Below are 27238 nucleotides of genomic sequence, written 5' to 3' on the forward strand. Positions count from 1 at the left end.
GCCGCTCTCAGTCCGTCCCCAGGGGCTCTGCCTCTCTGTCCCAGCAATCGCTGCAAACCTCGGAGGGGCCGTAGCCAGACAGTCCCGCTTCTCCCGTTTGAGTCTGGGTCCCTAGAGACTCGCCCGGATCTGTAGCCCAGAGTCTGAGATTCGCTCCTAATTGAAAACGACAATCGCGCCCTCAGCCGCCAGTTCGCTTTGCGTGCGCACCCTCACCACCGCACCGCCGTACCTTTAAATTTTCCACACTGCGCCTCCGCTGAGCGTCGGAATGCTGTTGTTCTTGCTTCTAGTTGAAGAGACTCTCCTCAGCCAGCCTTCCCGTGGTTCTGGTTGATGTCCGCTCCGACTTTTAGTTGTATTTTTGAAGTGGTTGTCCACGGCGGCAGTCTCTGGTGTTTTACCTATGCCGCCATCTTCGATTCTCTCCTGTATTATCTTCTTTAAAATAACATGCCATAGTTTTCTATCTCCTCAGTCTACTTTTTTTTAAGCACTATTGCTTACTAATACGTTTGTTTATATCATACGTTTGATTTCTCACTATTTGACATCTACCTTCACCAGGATATAGACTTCATAGAGGAAAGATAATGAGTTTTTTTAGGGTGCCATATTCCCATTGCTTGGTCCATTGCTATTGGCCGGTCCATCCTTGTTGCTTGACACAGTCACTGCAGGGAAGAAACATCTGCACAGCATATGTTTCAAGGTACCTGGCGTATACGGCATACTGTGCTTAATATGTTTGCTCCCCCTTTTTTAGGGCTATGTGTTATAACCAGAACCACCTCCCTGAGAAAGGTTGTTTCCCCAGGTGGGGATTTTTCCCTGGAGTTAGGGATTAACAGGCCTAAGGAAGAGAATAAATCAGTAAAACCCCCTAGTGTTACAGAAATACCATGCACTACTTATGAAGAACTTGGACTAAGACTGTTGGCAATAAATGTGGGACTTGTTGGGCCCACATCCCCAGGGGTCTGCCCACCAAGGAAAGCACCAAAGCCTATACCCCTGGAGACCCACCGACACAGGGCAGTCCCAGGGAAGGCAAGCAGTGGGGCTGGGAGGACATAACCTTTACTGGGAAAGATAATCTCCTTCAGTCACTTCCTTGTAGTTTATCAGTAGAGCAGTAGAATAGTGACCTTGTAGTAGCCCTTATAATGGACAGAGATTAACCTAGACAAGATTAAAATCAACAGAACTAGATAGAGACAGGATTTTTGGCAAAGGTCAGATAAGAAACTATGGAAATGAAACAATGAATTGTATAAGGTTACCCAAAACATACCATGATGTGATTATAGAGGCATGCTTGTAGGATCAAATGGTATAAATACAGATGTAACAGGACAATAAAAGGAGAACCTGGCTATGCTGATCAACTGAACGCTGCCTCCATGTCATTCCTTCTTCGCCGACTCTGTCCACACCTTTGGGAACCCCTGGACCTGCTGGGGCTGGACCCCAACAGTCCATAATTGGGGCTGAACCCTTGCTCCAGAATATTCAACCAGCAGAGTAGCTGTCTGCTCCAATGATCTGTCCTTACTCATTTATGAATTCCCCCGTCAGTGTTGTCTCCCATCAGTCTACACGCCACAAAACTTACAAAGCACAAAACGGCCTGTGCTAGCTTGGCTGCCCCACTTATTTACTTGGATCAACTCTAACTTACTTTTGGATATTTCTAAACCCAAACTAAAAAGTTAAAAATTTGTATTTATGTACGAAGGGACTATCTGGGGTGGTAGAAATCGTTTATATTTTGATCATGGTGGTATTTACACAGGTGAACACATTTATCAAAGCTTCTCAATCATTTAAAATCTGTGCACTTGATTATATGTAAACTATATCTCAATAAAGTCGAGCTAAGAAAAAATTCATTTTAAAAAGATTTGCAATCGTGAAAGTAGTCAAAATAATGTTCTTAGGCCTAGAGGGAATTCCACAGATTTAACAAAAAAATATTATGAGCATTGCAATGTCATTGGAATAAATTTGTTTATTCAAAGAGCCCTCCTTCTCCTCTCCCCAGCAATGCAAGGAGAGTTTATTCAAAATTTCAATTTGTGTATTGAAAGGGTCAATACCCATGTAAATATCTACATTTGTGTGTGTGTGCTAATGTAAACATCTATGTGTTAAAACTATAGGTCTTTAGGCCCATGCTGCAGAAGGAAGCTCGAAGAGAAAGCTAACGCCGGGGGAAGAGCATTCTTGCATGGCATGGTGGGTGGGCAGCTCTAAGACCTCAAATGCTCGGGCTCACAGCTCCCCTCTTTCTCCAGTCCTAGGGAGCACGAAGAGGAAGTTGGAGAGGAAGGAAGCAGGGAAATCAGAGTGGCCATAAAGATTCTTCCTCTAATAAAGAGGAATCTTTTTTCCATCTGTGCCAAAGAGCTAAGAAAGGCTGAAAAGATATTGAGATGCCAAGTGAAGGCTCAGCGTGGGATCCCAAGCCCCTGCCAAGCTTCAGAGATGTAAGTATTATCCCGAAGGGGAAACCGTAAGGACTAGGAGGGAAACCCTCGCAGCTCAGGAGGAACGAGAAGGGTCAATGTGCAGCCTAGACCTGGTTTCCTTTGCTCACACATTCAGGAGCCTCTTTCCAAACTAAACATTGGAGCTATGACCTGAGGCATCTAATTATGGCTCTAGGACACGCGGCAGAAGTTCTGAAATGTGATCCCCGTAGGGTATTACCTGTTTAACCACTGGTTCAGCTGTCAACCAACTCTGATTTTGTCCACATGCAACACTCTAGAACATTTTGATGCCTTATGTCCCCTAGAATGTGGAGAGAAACCCCCTCATAAGCAGGCGATGGGGCTGGACTGTGACACAGGCTGTGACCTCTTAGTTGGGAACAAGTAATTCTATATGTAAGTGAGGTCTGCCAGCAATCTGAATGAAACTACTCTTCAGAAAGAAGGAAGGAAGAGCCCAGCCAGCATGGCTCAGGGGTTGAGCATTGACCTATGAACCAGGATTCCGGTCAGGGCATATGCCCGGGGTTGCTGGCTTGGTCCCCAGTGGGGGGCATGTAGGAGGCAGCCAATCAATGATTATTTCTCATCATTAATGTTTCTATCTCTCTCTCCCTCTCCCTTCCTCCCTGAAATCAATAAAAATACATTTTTTTAAAAAGGGAGGAAGAGAGGTAGGAAGGAAAGGAGGGAGAAGGGGGGGGGGAGGAAAGAAAAGGAAAGAGAGCGGGAGAGAGAGAGAAGAAAGAGAAAAAAGGAGCACAAGGCAACCTCCTTGTGTCGTGCCTCCCCACCCCCCACCCCCAGCAATGCAAGGAGAGTTCAGCGTGTAGTGTGTGCCAAGGGCCACTGATGTTGTCTGAGGGAGGGAGGAGGCTCGGAGGTGCCTCTTGCTTGAGTTTCTCCACCTCTGGGAGTCAAAATCTGGCCCCAGAGTCCATTCTGCTCCTTCTCTCCCTAGGCTGGGGCTGACTGTACCCCAGACAGGCAGGAACATCTTCAAGGCTCGCATCTCTCCAGGGAAACCCCAGAACAGCATAGCTGACAACTCAATTTGAGCAACGCTTGGCATTCAGAAGGCCCTTTTCCCAGTCAGCCCCGGTATAATCATAAATCCACTTACATTTCTTCGCACTGTTTCATGCTTTCCCCTGACAGTGTATTATATGCACATGCGTGAAAAATCAAGAAACATGCAAGGGCTTCGAATGACAAGACGCAGCCCTATGCTCAGCTCAGGCCAACCAACCGGACTGCAGTTCAGGGACCACCACCTCTGGTTTGAGTTTTCCTGTGGATTACATGCACACATCTCAAAACAATATGCTTGTTCTGCAATTTCTTGATTCATCCGTTTAGACGGAAACCATTATAGAAGAGGATTTAGGTCACTTGTTCTTGCACCTCCCACCCCTCTCCCTCCTCTTCCTAACTTTTAATGGTTCTATCAGTATTTGCATCATGATCGGGTCACTTCACTTGGCGAGTGAAGCAAGCTGGGAGCCGGGAGGAGCGGGGCTTCCCTCCTGTGCACACCCCCTCACTAGCTGACTCTATCCACTCACAGTCTTGCTCCCTGTCTTTTTTTCTTTTATTAGTTTTCACCATTGTTTTTTACTCAATACTTCCATTATAACGAGGGTGTTGGAGATGAGGGAACTCAAACATGTGCCAGTCTGTCTTCTTAAATTATAAACCCAATCTATTTCCTGCTGCTAAGTCTAGCAGACAAATCAATAATTCTGTCCCCACGTTTTCAATGGGGGGAAAAGTGGCGTATACTTGTCGGTGGACTAAGTAGTCAAACCCCAAAGTGTATCCAAGTCCTTCTCCACCACCCTCCTTCCCGCCCCGCCCCACTACACCCAAGCATCCTGATAAACATTTATGTGACTAGAATCTTCCAAAGTGGTTGGTGTGTCTCCAGGAAAAGGCACATGGCCAGAACGGTGCTGGCTCTGGCCCACCTCCGCTTATATTTCTATTTTTCCGTTTCTCTACCCTCATAGCCCTTTCTCAGACCTTGTGGGCAGTTCCCCAAATGGGTAAGACCTGGGAGGTGAGGTTTGGGGCTCAAGAGGCCCTAAGGCAATGGAGGCAAAGAAGGGAACTCAGAAAGGGTGACTTCCGGGAGCTTCCCATGGGCCTCAGGACCTCAGAGGTGCAGGCGTCTGAAAGGGGAGGAGGGCTCCTCTGAGGCCCACCTGGGAGGCCCCTCAGAGCTGGCGGGAAGCAGGAGGTCATTTCTCCAAAGGAAGAAGGAGGAAACAAAGCAAGGACAATGCTGTGTCCTGGAAGGAAGGCCGTCTTTAACCGGTCGGCCCGCTTATTACCCGCCTGTACCTTATGCAGGGTGTGACTTTGGATCGCAATCATGGCCTGGTGGCCCCAGAGGAGAATGCCTCTTTTAAGAAGTGATTCAGGAAATCGAATATGTTCCCACACAGGAAGAATGCCTGAACCAGATAAAGCTCCGAGATTCCAAACAGCCAGCCTCGGGTCAGAGTCGGCGGTATTCACAGCAGCGTTATTAGTATCATTACAAACTAGAAGAAGCCTTTAATAAGACAGGGTCCTGGAAGGCTTGGGCGGGGTGGGGGAGGGGGGGGTATAAGAATCTGAGCAATCAAAAAAGGAAAACAAAACACAGATTTCCATCGCAGCTTCATTGTTCCTTAAGAGGGAAGTTGAAGAGTTGGACCTGGGAGGGGAGGCCAGTTGAGCCAGACCCGACAGTTCCCATTGTCCTGTGCAACTTTTCTCTCCAGCATCGCCGTTGCCAGCCTCCCCTGCCTGCCTGTCAGGGTTCTCCTAAAATGACCCCAAAGGCCACTGTCTGAGGCCTGTGGGCTGGAGCCCTCCTCAACTCAAGGCCTTGCACTAAACTGCATCCCACACGTTTCGACTCTGACTTCCAACCCGTTTCTGAAATTCCTGCCCCAAAGCATTACTGTTACCCCACACCGAGCCCCCCTCTCAATTCCGGTTCTTGCTCTAGTGGGTGCTTTAACCTCCAAACCAACCCTCGAATCCACACCACGCTCTCCATCTCCACTGCGGCCCTCCAGTCTGTGTCACCGCCAGGTCCCATCTGGCCACCATCCCAAGTTCCTACCTTTTCCCTAATTCTGCAATCTTGGCACCCCGTTGTGTACCTGTGTAGTCCTCCTTCCAACCTATTCTTTAACCAGCAGCCACAGTAACCTTTTAAGAAAGGTTAAGTATAACGTTCACACAAAAAGTTACAAGTCATACAGACAGAGTTTGATAAAATTTTACAAGCTGGGAACACCTGAGGGACCAGTACTCAGATCAAGAAATAAGCCCAGGCTGGTCTGGCTCAGTGGATAGCGGGTCGGCCTGTGGACTGAAGGGTCCAGGGTTTGACTCCAGTCAAGGGCACATACGTAGGTTGTGGGCTCAATCCCTGGTCCTGGTCAGGGCATGTGTGGGAAGCAACCAATCGATGTGTCTCTCTCACATCGATGCTTCTCTCTCTCTGTCTCTCCCCCTCCCTTCCACTCTCTCTGAAAAAAATCAATGGAAAAATATCCTGGGGTGAAGATTAATAAAAAGAAAAGAAATAGCACATTCCCAGCTTCCCAGAAGCCCCCCAGTGCCCTTCTCAGTCACCACCCACTTGCAGGATCACAACTCTCATGAATCCCAGCCACACAGGTCAGTTTGCCTGTTTCGAACTTCACGGAAATACAGTCTTATAGTATGTCAGTGTGATCCACCGGAAACGGAAACCAGAGCCTGTCAGGACCCTGTGAAACACCCTCTGTGGACCCCACCCCCTCAGATGAAGATCAAGCAGAGGATCCCACCTTCCAGAGCCCTCCTGCCCCAGACCAATCCACTTGGCTCTCCCCGAGCTGCCCGCCACAGTGGCCTCTCCTCACCTTTGAGCTACCTACACTCATCGTGGGAAGCAGCTGGAGCTTGTAGTGAGTGGAGCATCGGGGGCCCAGTGAGATGATGTGGGGCCCCAGAGCCTTTGGGGGTGAGGCCGTCTCTCCGCCTGGGGTTCTTCACTCCCACCCCCTCCCTTGGTTAGCTCCTGCTCACCTATCTTTCTGGTGGCAAAGAAAGTCCCTCCTGTTGCACATTCTCTATTGTTCCTTCAGGGCATTGAGCCTAGATTGCAATGACAAGCACCTCGATTCCACAATCTTGGCACCCAGCGTGTACCTGTCTAGTCAGCCAGCAGGGTGGGGGAGGGACCTGACCACAGAAGCGCAGCTGCTGCTCTATGAGGAAGCGGCGATCCGCTGGGCAAATATTTGATGATGAATAAATCAGTGGGAACGAATAAACTTCAGTGAATGTCACCACCAGTGACCTCTGCAGCCACAAGTAAGCAGATGTAAATGGATCAGAATGGATCACAAAGTCCTTGTAGAAATGGGTCATTGTTTCCCTTCTACTGTAATGTAAATATCTGATATGCAGGATGGTCTTAGGCGACCCCTGTGAAAGGGTCGTTCCACCACCAAAGGGGTCGAGACCCACAGGTTGAGAACCGCTGCTTTAGGAGAAGAGCCCCATTTCTGAAAGCTATTCAGCCCCTGCCTAGAAAAAAGGACCACATGGAGTCCAAGGACCAATCCTCATATTAAAATAGTGACTCAGCAGCTGCCTTTGGGGTCTGGAACTAGATCCCCATTGGGCTTCATGTGATGTTGGCTCTCCTTGAACAAGGTCGCAGCTGTGGGAAGGTGTCTCGTCACTTTACCTCAGTTCTCTCTGCTCCTGCTCCCCGAGGCCAGCGCCTCCAGCCTTCTTAGACTCCATGCAGCTGCCAGTCACCAGCTTGGAGGCTGTGCCTGAAATGGAGCCGCAGGGATACCCCAGGAGAACTCCACTTGCTAAATCTGCAGAGAACCAGGACCAACGGGCCTTTGACACGGCTCTCTGGGAGGTCTGATGCTGACTTGAAAGATGAAGGATCTGGAGGCTGTGTGATTTCTAACAGCATACATGATTTGGTCCATGTGGAGTATTCTATCTAGCCTTTAGATGGGTAGAGGGCTGCCCACAGACCCTGCCCTATCCTTACCCCAGGGTGGGCAGCCAGATCAGTGAAAGTTTCATCTGCTTGGTCCTCTGTGGTCATCCCTGGCCAGCCTCTAGTCCAGCTCCACTTTCTCCATCATTTCAACTTATTTCTCGACTTTTCCAGAGAAAGGGCTCTGCCTTCTGTAGCCTCCAGTCTCTGACTTTCTATGTGTCTCCCAAGGTGGTCCCTCTCCCCTCCCCTCTTCTGCCTTCCTCCCCCTCCACTCCTCAGATGGGCAAGGAGGAGGGGGAGGGAGGAACATTTGTGGGAGCTGGATGGGGAAAGGTAAAAAATCTGAGTGGGATGCAGCCTTTAGGCCGAGAGAAGAAGGCTTCAGTCGGAAATGCCCACAGAAAATGCCCAAAGCCTTTCTTTCTTTCTAATACTCACCTGAGGACATCCTGGGAGGGAGGGCGGGATCAGCTGCCTCCCACACACTCCCTGACCGGGGATCAAACCCATAACCCAGGTATGTGTCCTGAATGGGAATAGAACCAGCAACCCTTCCGGCCCAAAGCCTGTCTTGGAAACAGTTCCTCAAGTCCCAGGCTGGCGTGACAAAGGAACGGAAACTGCAAGGTCAAGGCAGGAGGTCAAGTAGGGCATGCTAACCTCTTTCCCATCAGAATGCCATGTTTAGATAAAAGCAACTGGGACATCCTTCCCTGGTATCCACACCCTCTGGCACTCCCTACAGCCGAGGACTCCAGGGGGCGACATGGGGGAGTGAGCCACAGTGATTTCCAACATTGCTGGGAGAGGTCGTTCAGGATGTCAAGGCCTTCTCTGCACCATGAAATGTCCAGTCTAGACACCGGAAATGAGAGAACGAATGGGAGCAAGGGGGGGAAACAAGCCAACTTCTCAAATCCTCTGCTTACCTACAGCATTTAACTTAAAGCTACAAATATCAGTAGTAAGAACATTCTCCTCAACCTCTGAGCACATTTGCCGTCACCAAACTACCTGGGAAAAAAGTGACTGACATAGAACTCAGCCTGGCACAGCAGGGCTGCATGCCCGGAGAATCCCAGGAGATCCCTGGATCCAACATGCGGCCCTCGGAGCTCCTCCTGGCCAAAAGGTACTGCCCTCCGCCCCCTCCGCATTCTCCGCTCTCCTGGCTCAGAGGCAGGTCCCAGGGCCCGAGGTTCACAGCCTTTGGCTTGGCCCACAGCCACCCACAGCAGGAAGCTCTCAGAGGCCTTCACTGGCCAATCTAGGATGCTCCCCAAAGTTCTTCCATCAATTACAGCTCCACATGAGTGACTTCCATTCCCTGGGAACCATTCCAGTTTAATATGATTAGTTCCCAACTTTAATGAATGTCTCAGGGACCAGGATATTACAGACACCTCAGTGACCTCTGCACGTGAATCAGTACCGGGATATACACCTCGCCTCACAGCAGAGGTGCATCAGAATTACCTAGAGGGCTTGTTGAAAGAGCCTACTGGTCCCTACCTCCAGTGTTGTATTGGGATAGGGCCCACGAATCTGCATTTCTTCTCTCTCTCTCTCTCTCTCTCTCTCAAGGATATTTTTCCATTGATTTTTAGAGAGAGTGGAGGAGAGAGGGAAAGACAGAGAGAAATATCGATGTGGAAGAAACACACTGATTGGCTGCTTCCTGTACGTGCCCTGGCCAGGGCCCAGGCTGGGGAGGAGCCTGCAACTGAGGTACATGCCCTTGACCAGAATCGAACCTGGACTCTTTAGACCGCAGGCCAATGCTCTATCCACTGAGCCAAACCAGCTAGGGCAAGAATCTGCATTTCTAACAAACTCTTGCCATGCTGATGCTGCTGGCAGGGGACCACACTTTGGGAACCACGCCTTAGGCTCAAGCAGGTTCTCCTAAATGCTAACCTAACCCTTCCTTCCAGACATCTCTTTCCCGGAGACAAGGCCCAACCTTTACCCCAAAGGAATGGGGTAAAACTGAGACCATCTCTGCCCTCCCTTGACCATCTGCCCATTCTGAGCACAGGGTCTCCCCACTCAGTGAGGGTCTGACTGCTGAGAGCCCCCACAACTAGCCCTGGCTGTGCACCTCCATCCACCTCCCAACTCCTTTGAATACTCTGCTTCACCTAGAGCTCTTGAAGGCAGGTGCAAGGAAATGTATTCACAGCTGGTTGGTTTTGGCTGGGGTTTCTACCTGCAGGGTTTGAGACTCCCGAATGAAATCATAAATAAGATGATTTAGATGGGGAAAGATTAGCGCAACAAAAACATATCACCTACCAGCTGCAGCCCTATGAGACAGTGGCAGACATGAGTGAGTGGCAGACTTGAATGAGTCGCAGACATGAGCTCACTCACCTTCCCACCACCACTGTCAACTCATGTCTGCAGCCCAGGGGCCTGTGGCCTCAGTAGCGGATCACAGAACAAAAACTGAAAAGTAACCTAAGGAAGGGGCACCTAGACGCTGGTGAGAGGCTGGGAGCCTGAGCTGTGTGGAGGAGGGAAGCAGACCCTGATCACAGGACTGTCAAACTCTGGGAAGGATTAGATGGGATGCCCCATTCCAGGCTCCTAGCAGAAGATCGCCTCTAAGCACACCTTCCTCCCATCAGTGACTTCAGCAAAGCCTCTTTGGGCCCTGCACCCCTCCTTTCAGGGTGCGCACCTCTCTTAGAGCTCTCCATGGGTTGCTGCCACATTTTGTCCCGTACCTATCCTGAAGGTCACTGCCCTTTGACCCTGGGACAGTGCAAATTCTTGCCCTAGCTGGTTTAGCTCAGCTGATAGAGTGTCTTAATTTGGTTAGACTACAGTTACCAGTTATTCAGCCAAAGACTCATTTAGGGTTGCTGTGGAAGGGGTGTGCAGATGTTATTTAAAAAATGTATATAATAAAAGCCTAATATGCAAATTGACCAAGTGATGAAACTACTGGTGGAATGACCAGTTACTATGATGCACACTGACCACCAGGGGGAAGAGGCTCAATGTAGGAGCTTCCCCCAGCCCGAAGGCTCTAGGCCAGCTAAGGCAGTAGGGATGGGGTGGGGGGGGGCCACAATCACCCTGCCGGTTGCCCCGAAAAGGGAGGTGACCAGCGGTGACTGGGGCGGGGGGGGGGGGGGGGGCAGTGAGTGGGCAGCACCAGGCAGGCCAAGACGGATGCCAGTGGGAGCCCTCCAATTGCCCCGCTGGTTGCCCCACACATCGGCCCTGATCGCCAGTCAGGCCTAGGGACCCTACCCGTGCATGAATTTCGTGCACCAGGCCTCTAGTATATAATAAATTGACTTTAAATAAGGAAGAGTATTCTAGAAAATCTGCATGGGTCAGATTCAATCAATCAGAAGGCCTTAAAAGCAGGACAGAGTGAGGGAGGAGGGAGACTGTGGACAGCAGCTTCAGCCCATGCCTGTGACCATCCTTTCCTGGCCGCCTGCCCGCTCTGTTTTGTTCATTACTGTACCTCCAATGGTTGATGGTAGGTGGTCAATAATTACCGGCCACATAAGTGAGTGAACAAATGAATGCCTCTCAGGCAGACATGCTGACACCATTCCTGCCTTAGAGTTCTTTATAACACTAGCAAAGTACTGCCTTGCTAACAATGGGTGGGCAATCAAAGTTCACCAGATGACTAGGTGAAAGCCCACCCAGGGATGCCCCCACGTCCTCCCAGGTGCAAAACTCCAGGCTCAGGACCAGACCTCAGGCAACACTCAGCAGATCCTGTCCCAGCCTCTGTCCTCACCGCCTCCCCAACCAGGCCCACTCTTCTTACACGGCACAAAGCCAATCAGATACACTCACTTCCCTGAGATGTTTGGCCAACCCTGTGGGCTGGATTCCCAAGCCCTGAGCCAGCCTCTGGGAGTGGGCACCAGAAGAGCAGAGAGGCCTTCCTGGACACAAACTCCTCTTGCTCTTCCAAAAAAAAGAAAATGTTCCACAGTGTTCCCTCTCTTTAGGAGTGAAGGCATTGTTATCTGACTTTCCCTCCATCCCTGGGGAGCCATAAGACTCAAATGTGATAAAAGATATCAATGCGGTGGGAACCGTGATGGGCACTGCAGGAATGGTCCTTCCAGATAACCCCGCCCCCCTGGCTGCCGTCCTGGCCACATCGTTGGTCCATCCTCGGGAACCTGGAGACCAGTCACCCCTCGCTTTACATAGCATTGCATGTACTACAATGAGGTATCGCACTGCACCCAGCAAAGGAGGGTGCGGGGCTAGTAGCCACAGACATTGGGGCTTTTTAATTGGTAGTTTTTTCTAATTAGAAATACAGAACATGCTTATGGTAGAAGAACGGAAAACATAGAAAGTCACAAAGAAGAACAAGAAAGGCTCTTATAGGCTTCCAACACAGAGAACTCTCTCTGTTCAGGTAACCCTTCTTCAAGTCTCCTTAAGAATTTGGATCAGCTCTACCTGCGTTGTCCATTCTGCGGCCTCTAGTTAATATAGAATGAAGCCTTCCCCCAAGTTTAAACTATTCTCAATAAAACTTCAAAACACGATTTGTAAATATTCCATTGATGGACATCCCAGGATCTGTTGATTGACTCTCCAATGGCTACATATACAAGTCGTGTCCTCATTCTAAGTTCCTGAGTGAAGGAGTGACACTTACTCTTTCAGGAAGTGTTTCCAAGCCACTTGATCGTGCCCTCCCCCACGCCGGGCCCCTGGTCTAAATGCTGTGGGCTGGACATCTGGAGTATTGGTCTGGTCTTATGACCAGGGGTACGGGAATGTGCAGCAAGAGATGGAAACTGAGCAACAAAGACTTTCGGAGCCACCATGGTCAAGTTGGTTTGGGAAAATAAAACGATGCATATAAAGAAGCAGCCCTGCCCATGCCCGTCGGTATGAAGGACTGAAGCAGCAAAGCTGTGGCCAGATGCCCACTGTCAGTGTCTCTGTTGGGCCCTCTGGTGATCAGTCAGGGCCTGTGGTCCCCAGGGAGCCCCTTTCCTTCCTCCAGAGCCCCGTCATCTCGCTGTAGGGTGGACCCAATGACCTGTCCGGGGTCTTCCAGGCTTGGCATGGACACGCCAGGAAAGCTCCCAAAGTGAGGGAAAAGCAAGGGTTAGGGGGGTGAAGACAGAGAAAGATGGGTGAGGAGGGAGAATGGGGAGATGGGGTGGGAGCAGGCTTTCAGGGCTTGATGGGTGGGGACCCCATCATAGGAAGGTCTCTGCTGGTTCTAGGAAGCCCTGAGCCCACCGGCCTCACAAAGCCTGAGGTCTCCTCCTGAGTGACGGCCAAGCTCCTTACAGTGGCTGGAACCAGCAAGGAAAACTTTGCGCTCTGGGAGCCCGGGGCCACATGTGCCCCGCAGCAAGGCCCACTTTCAGAGCCAGGTTCGGCTTTCAGAGGAGGGTGGCAGCTCCTCAGTTAGAGAGGCTGTGGGGGAGGAGAAACTGCTTTCTTCTAGAAACAGCCACGAGAGTGACAGGAGAGGGGAGTCTGCCTGTTTCACTCTGGGGGTGTCCATGGAAGAGCAGGGGCAGGTTTCAGCTCAGCGTGGGAAAGACTGGCTAAAAGCCTGTGGTGCTACCCGTTGCTGAGCCTGCCTTGGGATGTGGTGAGTTTCCCATCACAGGGGCTATGCAAGCAGAGGCAAGGACATCGTCAGAAAGAGGATTCTTGCCTCTTTGAGCAAATGAGCTTCCTAGTCCATTTCAATTCTGAAATCCAATCTATAATAATAAAAGTATAATATGCTAATTAGACCGGACAGCTGAACGACCTTCTGGACGTCCTTCCAAATGACCTTCCGGACAAAGCAGGGGCTGTGAGGGCCGAGCCCCTTGCACGAATTTCGTGCATCAGGCCTCTAGTAATTCTATAAGCGAGGAAGCGCCATCGTTCTATAGCTCCATTTTATCATCATTTGCATAGATTCTATATCATGAAGAGTTTAAAATGCCATAAATATCACCGTGAGCCATAAAGGCAGGACTGGGCCGGAGGACTTCCCGCCTCAAACAAGGGAGAAGTGGGCCTCTGCTCGGCTCGTTCCCTTCTCTCAGGAAGCCTCCAGTGTCTCCTGGCAGTGGATCCTTGAGGCTTATTCCTGTGCCTGGGCACCGCCCTGACCCTCCATCGGACCTCCCCTGCCCCACAGTCAGAAGGTGGAAGTCCTCTCTTGTAAAATGTCATAGCAAAGGAGGCAGTGCATAACCAATTCATCCCAATCTGACCAGAACTTAAAACTGAAAGTCCTGTGTCCAGGAACCCCTCAGACCTGGGCAAAGTGAGGCAGCTGGTCACAATGGGAAGCAGGGAACTTAGAGGCAATGAAAGCTTGGGAGCCTCTTATGGAGCGAAGAGGCCGCAGTGACACTTGGTAAAGAGCCTTACACAAGGCTTGTGCATGAGTGAGGCCCAGGCTCCCAGCACTTCTCTCAAATGCACTGTGACTCAGAGGCAGAGCAGAAAGATTTCAAAAGGGCCCGAGGCACCGGGCAGGAATGACTTGGAAAACAGATTGAGAAAGGGGTCAGTGTAGTCCTGTCTTGCAATCTCGTTGGCAGGCTATCGGCAGGACAAAAGTGACTCTAGAAGCCTGCTGTCCTCCCTACCCCACCCTTCTGCCACCACCCCCTTTCCCCGGGCCCACAGGGGCTTCTCTGCGTTCTTTAGGGTGCTCCTCTCCTGGGGTGTCCACAGGGCTCAGCCCAGGAATTGTCTGACATCCACACCCCACATCTGTCCCTCTTAAACTTTCTGGGTACCTGTTCCCTCTGCACCCAGCGAGCTGGCTGGGAGAACTAACCGGATAAACTAGTTCTGACTTGAGGTCTGCCTGCGTTGTGTTTCCTGAACTCGGTTGGCTCTACATGGAGCCACATCTGGGAGCCACGAGCCACACGTGCACAGTCTTTTAGAGCGTCAGTGACACTCCAAGATTTGAGGGAAAAGACTCTGTGCTACTTGGGAGCACACAGATATTGTGGAAAAGTATAATATTCACTTAATTTTTAAGACAAAACATAAAATATCACAGAAATACTCAAGGTTAGTCAAGAGGCATCTCCAGACACCTCCCTTGGTCCCCTCTGTGGAAACTGGCTCACTCCCTTCTAGGATTCAGGGCATGGTGTGGGGCAGTCTGACAACGCTGGCTGACGGTGGCTTTCCCCACAACAGCTGTATTTTCACCGAGGCTGTCTGTTCTGGGCCACACCTCCCAAGGGTATTGTTTGGGTAAACAACTTGAGACTTGTCATCGGGACTCTTGGGCTCCTACAGGACTCGTGCACACTAAATAACTCAGAAAGAGTCAGTCTGCCCACATTTCCCGAGGCAGGGGACAGCCCTGCGGGGCTCGGTGCCAATGCTGACCAGACTGAATGTCCCAAAGGTCACCAGTCTTGGGCGGGTGCCCCCCGGCTGTGTATGAGCCTCCAGTGTTTCGCCCTGGGCCTCCTTAACATTTCCATTCAACCAGGTGAAGAGGCCAGGGAGACAGCTCAGCTGGGAAAGAGAGCTGCCCACTGACAGTATCGTCCCATCCTTCCACCCTGCAGTGGAGGTTGAGAGGCCCTGCTTTGCTTTCATTCTCCTCCCCCCCCCCCCCTCCCCCGATCAAATTTAATCCATCCTGACCAGTAAAACACAACCAGGGAATTAAGGTCCTTAACCCGAGAGTGAGAGCTGGGAACTGATCAAAGATTTCAGCCAAGATTTCATAGCAGGCAGGTCTCCCAGCTAAGCCCAGACCCAACTGGCCTTGCTCCTAGTCTCATCTCAATCAGCAACGGAACAGCAATGAGATGAGAATCTGAGAACCTGAAAGGCCATCAGAGATCACTGAGCTCAGGCCCAGATGTTCACCTACTAGAGATTACAGAACTGAGAGGCATTCTGTGGCCCTGGGAAGGAGAGACTGGGGAGTGATAAGACCCTGAGTGGCAACTCCTGCTTTGCCATTTGCCGGGTATGTGGTCTTGGAAGAGCCTCAGTTTCCTCAAATGTGAAATGGAGATGCTGATACCTCCCTCAGGGCAGGGCAGTCGCATGGAAGAAGTTAGGAACACAAACTTAAAAATCAAGCACTCACATCTACACGATGGAATACTATGCTGCTGTAAAAAAGAAGGAATTCTTACCATTTGCAACAGCATGGATGGAACTGGAGAGCATTATGCTAAGTGAAATAAGCCAGTCAATGAAGAAAAATACCACATGATCTCACTCATTTATGGATAATAAAGATCATTATAAACTTATGAACAAAAATAGATACAGAGGCAGAGCAGCCTCGAACAGACTGTCAAACTACAGTGGGAAGGCCGGGGAGGGTTGGGGGGCAGGAGGGAAGGGTAAGAGATCAACCGAAGGACTTCTATGCATGCATATAAGCATAACCAATGGACATAAGACACTGGGGGGTAGAGGAGGCCAGGGGATTGTCAAGGGTGGGGGGAAAAAAAGGAGACATATGTAATACTCTTTGTAATACTTTAAGCAATAAAACAATTTTAAAAAAATCAAGCACTCAGCAAAGGCCAGAAGGAAAGCTGGAGCACATACATGCATAGAATCCCATCCAGTTACTAAAAATGAGCTTTGAGCTGCCCTTAAAACTTCCTAAAAGGCAAAGTAGAAGGGACACTGAATGGGTTATGAAATTTGGCATCCATAGGTTAACACATACCATTGCACAATAAAAATCAAGCTTTCACCTGATTTCAAGACTGTCTGTATAGCTACAGTAATCAAGTCAGGGTGGTACTGGCAGAGATGCACATCCATCAGTGAAACAGAATAGAAAACCCAGAACAGACCCACCAAGTGAGGCCAGCTGATTTTCAACAAAGTTAAAAAGGCAACTCAGCCGGGCCGGAGTGGCTCAGTGATTGAGCATCGACCCATGAACCAGAAAGCCACGGTTCAATTCCTGGCCTGGGAACATGCCCAGGTTGTGGGTTCAATGCCCAGTAGGGGTCTTGCAGGAGGCAGCCGACCAATGATTCTCTCTCATCATTGATGTTTCTATTTCTCTCTCCCGTACCCTTCCTCTCTGAAATCAATAAAAACATGCTTTTAAAAAAGGCAATTCAATAGAGAATGGTTAGTCTTTGCAACAAATGGTGCAGGAGTAATTGGATAACCATAGGCAAAAACTACTACTATTACTACTACTACTACTACTACTAATATTGACTAAACCTTACACTTATACAAAAAGTAACACAAAATGAATCATAGATTTAAATGCAAAATTAGAAAACTTTTAGATGAAAACTTTTAGGGACTAGGTCTCAGTGAAGAAGTCTTATCCATCACACCAAAAGCAGGATCCAGAATATTAAAAAATTATAAATTTGACTTCATCAACATCAAAAACTTTTTCTCTGTGAAAGTCCTTGCTAAGGGGGAGAAAAGCTACCGACTGGGAGAAAGTATTTGTAAACCATGTGCCTAACAAAGGACTTGTATCTTGTAAGTATAAAGAACTCTCAAAACAATAGTTAAAAAAATCCAACTAGAAAATTAACAAAATAAGATGAGCAGACATTTCCTTGAAGAGGGTATACACATGGCAGATAAATACATGGAAAGGTGTTTAACATCACTAGCCATTAGGGAAATGCAAATTAAGACCATGCTGAGAGGTTACCACACACCCATTAGAATAGCTGAAATAAAAAGTTGTGAAAACACCACATGTTAGCAAGAATATAGAGAAACTGGATCTCTCCTACATTGCGGGTGAAAATGTAAAATGGGATGGCCATTCTGGAAACAGTTTGGCAGTTTCTTTTTAAAAAATTGACATGTAACCACAAATACACTTCTGGACATTTACACCAAAGAAATGAAAATGTATGTCCACACAAAAACCTGTACACGACTCTTCATTGTTATGCCCAGATTTCAAGATCCCCATGAGACCACACCAGGGAGCCAGCCGAGTCCAATGCAAAAGCAGAGAGTCTTTTATTCGAACTAGTTCGGCTCCCCGACCACACTCACCGATGCAACGGTAAGCCAAGTGGCAGAGAGAGAGAGAACTCTGTGTGGAGAGAGGTTTTATAGGGGGGTTGGAGTAAGGGGAGGAGAAAGGACTGTGGGCCCTGCCGATTGGCCAGGCGCAAGTCGGTGTCTTGTTCCTGGGTGTGGCTAGCAGAGGCTTAGACTTCCGGGAAGAAGCTCCTTGCCAAGCACATGGCTGCCCCAAAATGGAGGACACAGGGCAAGATGGAGGGCGTAGTAATGACGCCTACTGATCTCCTCGCCCTTTCATTCATAGCAGTTTGATTTGCATTTGCCCCAAACTGGAAACAACCCAATGTCCTTCAGCAGGTGGCTGGTTAGACAAACCATGGTGCGTCCCTGCCGTGGAATGGAAAGGAACAGCCGGGATGGCTCTCAAGGGCCTGTACGGAATGAACAAAGCCAACCTCAAAAGGTCACACACTATGATTCCATTTACATGACATTCTCCAAATGAGAAGATTATAGCTGTGGAGAACAGATTAGCGGTTGCAAGGCGTTAGGGATGGCAGTCGAGAGGGGACGGGTGTGACTATGTGGTGCCCGAACAGCTCTGTGTCCTGAAGTGGTGGGGTGGTGGTTCCATGATCTATATATTTGATAAAATGGCAGGGACCTCTACATATGCACCCCAGCAATGTCTATTCCCTGCTTTTGACATTACACTGTAGTTTATGTAAGATGGAACCATTGGGAGAAACTGGGTGAAAGTACACAAGACCTCTCCGTACTATTTTCCCTGTGAATCTACAATTGTTTCCAAATAAGTTTTTAAAAAAACTCAAAAAATAATTCAAGCTTTGTCTGATCCTAAGAACCCAGCTTTCTCCCACGTGTTGTAGTGACACCCACCGGTGCCGGTCCTGTGAGGTAGGGACAAGTGTAAATTCACAAGCTGTTTCTTCACATCCTTCCTCAACAGAAACTGACCGTGCAATGCCCAAGGGCACGCCAGTGAACTTACCGAGCAGACTGAGGGCCAACCTAGCCCAGTACCATCTCTTGGGCTTTGGGGCTCTCTGCAGGCCAGAGTCTCCACAGGCGGGAAGGGGGATGAAATAAGGGTTAAAACCACGGGACAGGATAAAACCAAGCAGGGGTGTGAAGGGGGAGAACAAGGAGGGGTGCCGCCCACCCTCCTCTGCGTGGACCATGACCTCTTGCACAAGCAGAGCAGAAGAAGGTGAGGGGAAGCCACACTCCCATCCCAACCTCCCAACATCTAGGTTGCCCAAGATGGAAAGAAAAGCAGTTACTGTCACAGACAAAAGAGAATGATCAGGGTGTGGACATGAGCTACCTATGTGATGAGACCCACATTGCTTTTCCATTTGTTCTGTGGCAGCTGTGGGTCACAAATTCATCACCAGGAGAGACAATGGAAGCTAAGAAACACTTGGAGCATCGTGACAAGAGGAAAGGGTCTGAGTGACCTGCAACCCCCACCCCACCCACTCCCATTGTTCTCCCTGCTCACCCCCTGAGGCGGGGGGGGGGGGGGGGGGGCGCGGAGCATGGCTGGGATCCATTCCAGGAAAATAGAGTAAATGCTAACCTGGGTCAGAGAAACACCATGCCTGGGGGGGAGAGGACACATATTAACCCAGGGGGTCAGTTAAGGAATTTTTGGCTCCAGGCGTTCTATTGAGACTTTTTTTCTGAGTAAAAATTACAGGTTGTTGGGATAGAGCACATTCCTCTGGAAACTGAGGTTAAGCCTAGGGGTGGGGCCCAGGGACCTCAGGAGGCTATGGCCAGAGGCCAGAACTAGCACCTCTCCCTCATTTTTGGGCCTCCTCCCAAGGTCAGAAGTCACCGGGGGCCAGTCAGGTCAGATTTGTCTATCCCTTTCTTCCCACTGCTCTTCCCCAGCCCTCCACCCCCACTCGCTGGATTGACATTGCTTCACTACCCTGGAACCCTGGGTGTGTACTTGCCTGAAATTGGGCAGTAGTCAGCAATCGGCCACTCCTTTTATAAGATAACCTCCCTTTGCCCCCAGACATTTCATTTTAAGGAGAAACAGATCTCTGTGAGGCTGCCAGGATCAGTTAGCCACAAGGCTCCTTCCTACCTCACCACCCGCCCCCATAATCATTGAGTGAACCTGTTTCTAATTTAGAGCTTTAAGAGTTCTGGATGCCGAACTGCTGCCTCTGACAATGACTGGTGCATGGATCCTCTGCCCCTTCAGAATCTTGTAAGCCAGAGACACAGAGACTGTCTCTAGATGAGATGCCATTGTGAGTGATTCCTGCAGAAGAAGGTAGAACAAACTCACCCCGAGTGAGAGTTGCCTGGCTCTTTAGATGAGATTATGAAGAATGAAAGGGTATGAGCCTGCTAGGGAACTAGGAGCAGACAGGCTGTAGCCACCTCGGCACCCCTTGGTCATGGCTGGGATGTGGGTCCAGGATGGAGCGGCATCATGTGATGGTGAGGACAGCCATTAGGGGCACTGATTCGGGAGTCTCAGACCTGGTTCCTCTATACTGCCCCTCTCTGGCTATGCCTCCATGCACAAGGGACCCATCTTACTAAGCCTTGTTTTCCTCATCATTCCCGGGGACAATCATTGTGCCCGCTTGAGAGTATTGTAATGAGGATTACATATTGGTAAAATACTTGCATAGTTCCTGGTCCATTCAGACAGTTCCATCACTGTTAGATATTGCTATTATTTTGGACATTACTATTATTGACTATAGTTTTTCTTAACTGTTAACTATAATTAGTGGAACACTAGATCCTAAATGGCGTTTGAATGTGCAGTCCTGTTCGTTGAAGCAAGAACTAGCCCAGCCGTGGGCAAACTACGGCCCGCGGGCCGGATCCGGCCTGTTTGAAATGAATAAAACTAAAAAAAAAAAAAAAGACTGTACCCTTTTATGTAATGATGTTTACTTTGAATTTATATTAGTTCACACAAACACTCCATCCATGCTTTTGTTCCGGCCCTCCGGTCCAGTTTAAGAACCCATTGTGGCCCTCGAGTCAAAAAGTTTGCCCACCCCTGCACTAGCCTCACGTTGATGGCAATCCCAGAGAGGTTCACAAAGCCCTTCTCCTGTGCCTCACCCCACGTCATCCTTAGGGAGCCACATGAGGTAGAGATTGTTCCTATTACCCAGTGTTTTCATGGAAGGACTCTGAGGCCCAGGACAGGTGAGAAGTGCTTTCCTGTGTTACCTGGTCCGTAAAAGCCTAGACTGGGACTTGGATCTGAGTCCCCTGATTTCACCCCTTCCCCTAAGCCATATGGTATGTGGGGTTTTGCAGGAAGGTCATAAAGTCAAATGGTTCATCTGTCCCAGCAAAAAGGAACCTAGAAAAAGGATGGGTTCTCAGGCTGGGTTTCACCTGTCCCCTCTCCACGCCACACATATCACAAGATGTGTCCAGTCTGTACCCCACTAGGAGGATGTAGGGCAGCCACCCAACCTCTCATAGCAAAGCCCCCAGATGGCCAGTATCATCCCCTGGAAGAAAAGGGTTAATGAAGTTTAACTAATGAAATTCCAGACCCCCTATTTGCCTCGAGATAGCCCACCCTGCACCTGGTCTCAGGCTGATACGTGAAGCCAAGTGGAAGTCTCGCCAAACTCTGTTCTAAGACTTACTATGGATCAGCAGAGGCAATAATTAAGAAAATCTGGTTTTTAGAGTTAAGAAAAACTTTCAACTGGTATGAGGCTTTAGGAGGCCAACTGGCTTGGGCTCAGGCCTCTGGCACGTGTGGCTCAATCATCAGCATGTGATAAATTGTCTTATTTGTGCAGATCTTCAAAGACACGGCTGCCATCTGTGTATTTATTTTAGGGGCTGGGGGGGTCTCAGTGAATCTATCTCATTTGGGGTTACCCTTGCTGTCAGGAATCTGTTCTGGAACAAGGCGTCCTTCCTGCCCTTCTAGTAAAAATAGCAGAAGTCGCTCCCACCCTGGCTCCCTCCTGAGCCCCTCTCTTTTCAGACCACCCAACTATTTCCCCCACCATTTCCTCCCAACTCCTAAGTTACAAACAGCAACATTTCCACCATTCTCTGCTGAAACTTCTCCAAGACTCTTTTAAATGGTGAGACCAAAACCGCACAGTGTTCTTTCTCCTCCAGGTCTGGCTGAAAGTGAGGATTATCTTAAATTATACAAAAATTTCTGTGTCTTATTTATATCTAACCAAGGCATCAATTCAGCCTTTATATATTGTGGTGTAGGGAAAAAGCAGAAGCAGGAGTGAAAATCCAGATCCACCGCCAACAATGCGAGTAAGTAAGTAGGTGAGATCCACTGTGACCTCCGGATGCCTTTCTTTCGAAATATATTTTTATTGATTTCAGAGAGGAAGGGAGAGAGAGAGAGAGAGATAGAAACATCAATGATGAGAGAGAATCATTGATTGGCTGTCTCCTGCAAGACCCCTACTGGGCATTGAACCCACAACCTGGGCATGTGCTCTTGACCAGAATCGAACCTGGACTCTTCAGTCTGCAGACCAACACTCTATCCACTGAGCCAAACTGGCTAGGGCTCCAGATTCCTTTCTGTGGGACACTCTCGTCTGGATTCCCCCTAGCTGCACCCCTGGAGGCTTCACCTAGCCACATCTGACTGTTTGGTTGTCCAAAACAACTGCTCTGCACCACAATCCCCACCCTGACCCCAAGGAGCCCTGCTGTGGGCTCTGCAACCTCCCACAGTCTCACCAGCTTTGCCCCCTCAAGGTGGTGCACCGCCACCAAAAAAGTCTGAGCCTGAATTCAGCCATTCTGGGTCCTCCTGGACTGTGATGGAGTGGGGAGCTTCCTGACCCCCTGGAGAAGAAAGTGTCCTCACCACGCAGCTGCCTCACCCCATCTTCTCTTCACCCGCTCCCCAGAACTTGTCTATCTGTTACTGAGCAGCCCGTGAGAATCCACTGCTTTCCAGGGGCCATTTCCAGTCATGGTAGGCTGGCCTCAGTGCACAGGATTGAGAGCCCTGGGGACGTGGGGGAGGGGGTAGTGGGTGGGGGAGGGAGTCCTGAACATTGCATGCAGGCAGGGAGGGAGCAGAGCCTCCACGTTGCTGCTCTTGGGGATGAGGGAAGCCTGGAGAAGGAGAACATCCCTTCCACCACCCACCACAGATGAGCGGGCTTTCATCTCCTCCATCTTAGAGGGACCACCGCCTTCCCCTGCAGGGTCCCAGACCCCGACACCACCAAGCACCCCCCCTTAAGGAAGTAACTGCCTGCAGGAGATCGAAAAAGTGCCACGAGATGTTCTTTTTCAATCAAAGAACAGAACACTCCCTGGGCTGGTGCCTGGACTATCTAAATAGAGTTGTCCCGATAAGCAGGTACTTTCAATGTCCAGTTTCTTACACTGATGAGGGCGTGTGAGCACGCACACGCGCGTGTGTACACACACACCCACCACCACCACCACACACCCAGCACGTGTCCGCTTGTCCAGGGGTTCCCTCGCCCGCCGAGCCAGGACCCGGGCAGGCGTCCGGGAGCACGGCACCGGCACGGAGGGTGGAGCAGGGAGCCCCAGCGCATCCAGAGCCCCCTGGGCTCCGCGAAAGGTGCACCCGGCGGCGCGGCTCGGCTCGGGTCCGGACGGTCCCTGGTTCGCCACTCACCTTAATGTTGCCGAAGAAGGAGCGGGAGCAGCGGCCGGCTGAGCCCGAGGAGGCGCGGCTGCCCTGTCGCGCGCCTGGCTTGGGCAGGAGCCCCATGGTGGCGGGCGACGACGGGGCGGGCGCGGTGCCGGACGACAGCAGCGGCGCTGGGCGGCGTCCCCTCTGGCCGGGTCAGGGCGGCCGCGGTAGGGCCCGGGGCGGGAGGCCGGCGGAGCGGGGCGAGGCGTCGGGCTGGGCGGCGGGCCGGTGCGGCGGCGGTGGCCGGAGGAGGCGCGCGGCGCGGGGACTGAGCGAGGGAGTGCGCGCCCAGAAGTTTATAAGTGGCCGCCGCCGGCGCCGCCGATGATGAAACGCGCCCTCCCTCCTCCCTCTCCAACTCGCGTGTCCCCGGCGCTGCGAGCCCCCGCCCCCGCCGTCCCCACGGACAGGTGTGACGCGGCGGCGGCCGCACTTGACCTGGTTCCCGGCCCGGGATGCGTCTCTGCTCCGTGAGGCTGGAGCGCCGCGGGGGAAGGTACCGCCTGCTGGGAGGGGGCCGGCGGTGTGGCGGCCCGCGGGCAGAGAGGTGGGGGCTGGAGGGGGCGGGAGGCTGCAGGAGGGTGGAGTCTCCGGGGTTTGGGGGGCTGCGGGGCGGGGGTGGGTGCAACGGAAACCCGCTGTGGGGGGCGGGAGGGATACTGAAGGGGACCGGAGAAGGGGTCTGCAGGGCTATGGGGGCAGGAGGAGGCAGGAGAAGGACCCAGGGGTTCTGGAGGGGCCCACGGGAGCCAGGGGTGTGGGAGGAGAGCGGGGGAGTCTGGAGGCGAGGGGAGCCCCGCGCCCCTCCCGACGCACTGGGGAGATTTACGGAGCCGGCCTCTGCTTGTTGGCACTCGCCGCCGAAAGAAAACCTGGACGCTCAGTTCCGGTGATGGCTCTGAGACTCGCTGAGGTTCTGTTTGTGTCAAGGGCTGATTTATATTTAAACTGTTCTTTGCGCTGGAGAGGGGGGGCTGGTAACAAGGTGGGGAGGTGGGGGCCGCCCCAGTCTGGGCCGAACTCTGTGGACCTGCGCCAAGGTAAACTGCAGACGCTGTCAAGTGTCAGCTCAGCCAGGGCTGGCCTGGAGTCCTGCGGGGCAGATGGGGGAGGGGGTGGGTGCGCAAACAGACGCCCCCACGGACCTCCTTCTCCGGGCTGGAATAAAGCCCCTTCTTGGGGCTCTATTTTCCCCCCACGTTATTTTCCTGCCAGGATTCCCAGTGCAGCGAAGAGAAAGGTGCGGCCTTTCCAGAGAAAAATAAGGAAGTTCTATTGAAAGCAGCTGCAGTAAGGAATCCAGTTCTGGAGGTGTTTTTCCAGCTCCCCCATTCCAGGAGTTCCCTGCAGAGTAGTCCTGCAAGCCCGCCCTACTCTCAGGAAAGGCAGGAGCCCACCCTCAACACCCAGGAAGCTCTGGCTACAACACAGGCCGCATGGACCTCATAGATTTCTTGTTCCTACCCAAGGCCTGATGCCGTTCTGGGCCTGGTCTGGGCTGGCCCGTGCCCTGGGGCTTCTATTTCCTGTCCACCGTGCCGTTGTGTCCTGTGGTCCAAGGATCCTGGACACAACAGCATGCAGTGCTAAAGGAAAAACCACTGGACCGCAGGCAGACTGGCCGCTTCAGCCTCCCACAGAGTACAGGGCCTCCGGAGCGCCTTTCCAGGGCCCTGCCCCAGCCCCAGAGTAAGAGCAGGCATGAAACCCCAGGTCACCAGGCTGCCCCCTTAGGGGAACTTGGAACACCAGGACGACGGCCACCACGGAGCACTCAAAGCATGCTGGGCACTGGGCTGTGGCGCCCACGGTGGATTGTGCCAGGCATTCTGCTGGGCACCCCCGTGTGTGGTTCCACAGAACCCCAGCATTAGCCCAAGTGTTATAGGTACTATGACAGTCTGGATTTTGCAGGCGACAATGATAGGGAGGTCAACTTAAAAAAAAAAAGTGACTGAAAGACACACAGCTACCGAGTGATGGAGCTGGAACTTGAACCCAGCTTCGTCTGACTCCAAAGCCCAGGCGTGAGCACTGTGCCATTTGAAAAGTTATCTATTCCAGCAGCCTCATTTCACAAGTGAAACCAAGCGGAGAACAGAGAAGGCCAAGGTCACAGGTTGCCATGGCTGGAGCCTCTTCCTCATGCCCCGAAGCCTTGCCAGGGCCCTGTGATCAAATCCCAGGCAGGGGCAGCGTCTCCAGCCCTCAACTCGTCCTGCTCCATTAACCTTGCCCTTCTCCCGCGGCCAGGACCAGCATCGTCTTCAAAGGAAAGGCCAGAAGTGCTCACAGATGGTTATTCTGCCTTCATCAGCCTTTATTTTATCAGGTGGAGTTCAGCTCAATGTAATGGTAACCTAACCAATGTGGCTTCAATGAGATTTCTTTGTCTCTAATAACAAGAAGCCTCCTAGTGGCTAATCTAGGGGTCATGACTGGGGCCCCTTCAGGATTCCTTAATGTACGGCTCATCCTCATGGCTGGCTCATCATCACAAGATGGCTGCTCCACCTCCTGCCTCCTCGCCTAACTCCACGGAGGAAGTGAAAGACAGAACTAGGAGCGGGCTGTGCTCACATCAGGGAAGCCACTCTCTCCCAGGCATGCTTATCTGCTGTTCAGTACGTCTTCTTGGCCCAAACTGGGGCAGCAGGAAGGCTCCCTGGAGGAGGTGACTCTTAAGCTGAGCCTAAGGACTAGAAGGATTGGGAGGAATAGGGTGAAGGAAGGTAAATCTGCTCTGTGGTTTCAGTCTGGCTGGAGCATGAGACCCAGGGCCAGTGGTCTCCCGGCTGCCCTCTGCGAAGGAGTCTGAGGAACATAGTTAACACTATTGCTGCCTCCTGAACAGAACAGGGGCTCTCTTAGGGAAAAGAGAAGAAAGTCTATTGTGAAAGAAGGTCGGCATCTGCACATAGACTCACCCATTTCCCTAGAGGCACCTCGGGGTCTGCTTCCAAAACCCTCCCCAGATGCTTTGATTTCAGCAAATCTTCCTGAGCACCTTAGAAAGCAACCACAGGGCACTTGCGGATTTCTAAGGCTCGGTGGTGGTCTCGGTGGGGAGAGAGAAGGAAAGGCATCAGTGTGATGTAGGAAGAGAGCTGCTGTGCACAACTGCCATGGTATCACAGAGGAAGGGCCCTAATGCATCCTGGGGCGGCAGGAAGGCTTCCTGGAGGAGGTGACTCTCAAGCTGAGCCCTAAGGACTAGAAGGATCGGGAGGAATAAGGTGAAGGAAAGTAAATCTGCTCCCCGGGGAGCCATTGAAGACTTCTGACCTGGGGTGGCCTGGCCTGATTTGCATTTCGCACAGCCCTCTCTGGCATTTGGGTAAGGGTGCAAAGGGGCAGTCTGTGGAAAGAAACCCAGAAGCTAAGATGAAGGCCTGTTCTGCAGCAGCGAAGGAGAGAGTGAGGAAGGCACTGAGATGTTGAAAGGACATCCAGGTGTTAGCGAGGGAGACATGAGGGATGGTTCTCAGGATCTGACTTGGGCAACCTGCACTGGTGATGCCAACCCCTGGCAGAAGGAGCTCAGGAGGAGCAGCAGCTATTGGGGGAATGAACAGAGTTCCCCTGGGCTCGGTTTGAGTTCAGGCTGCCTGGGGTACATGCAGGTCAAGATGCACAGCGGGCAGGTAAGCATGTGGGCCCAGGGCTCCGGTGTATACTGGGCTAGACATAGGAACTTGGACATCCCACCCAGAGGCGGTGGGTAAGCCTTGAGAACAGACGAGTCTCTCAGCGAGAATGTGTAGATGCAAAGCCACAGCAACATCCAGGGGTGGCACAGGGGATGGGGCCAGCAAAGGAAACAGAGAGAAACGTCCACTGTGGAGGGAAGTACAGCAGCCGAGGGTGGCGTTTCAAAGAGAAGGAGCCCATCTAGGTTGCTGAGGAGGGAAGATGAGATCCAAGGACGACCATCAGGCTGGCAACAGCTGGCATTGAGAACCTTGGCAAGGGTGTTTCCAGTGGGTGATGTGTGCGAAGGCCAGCTTATGGTGGTTGAAGGGAAAGTGCACGCAGAAGCCATCAGCAACTTTTGGG

At 51.3% G+C, this 27238-nt stretch overlaps 1 protein-coding gene across 1 annotated transcript in view; it reads right to left on the reverse strand.

The window, feature by feature from the left end:
• SLCO2A1 (solute carrier organic anion transporter family member 2A1) overlaps positions 1–23527 on the reverse strand; it is a 66446-nt gene extending 42919 nt beyond the window's left edge. The window contains exon 1 of the mRNA XM_070433433.1: positions 23165–23527. Within this exon, the coding sequence (XP_070289534.1) occupies positions 23165–23260 (96 nt within the window). The 5' untranslated portion in view covers positions 23261–23527. The remainder of the gene's footprint in view (positions 1–23164) is intronic.
• Positions 23528–27238: the final 3711 nt, after the last annotated feature.

Source organism: Myotis yumanensis, unplaced genomic scaffold (assembly GCF_028538775.1).
Source record: "Myotis yumanensis isolate MYYU_CA2020_CCGP unplaced genomic scaffold, mMyoYum1.0.hap1 SCAF_14, whole genome shotgun sequence".
In the NCBI taxonomy this organism is placed as follows: Eukaryota; Metazoa; Chordata; class Mammalia; order Chiroptera; family Vespertilionidae; genus Myotis; species Myotis yumanensis.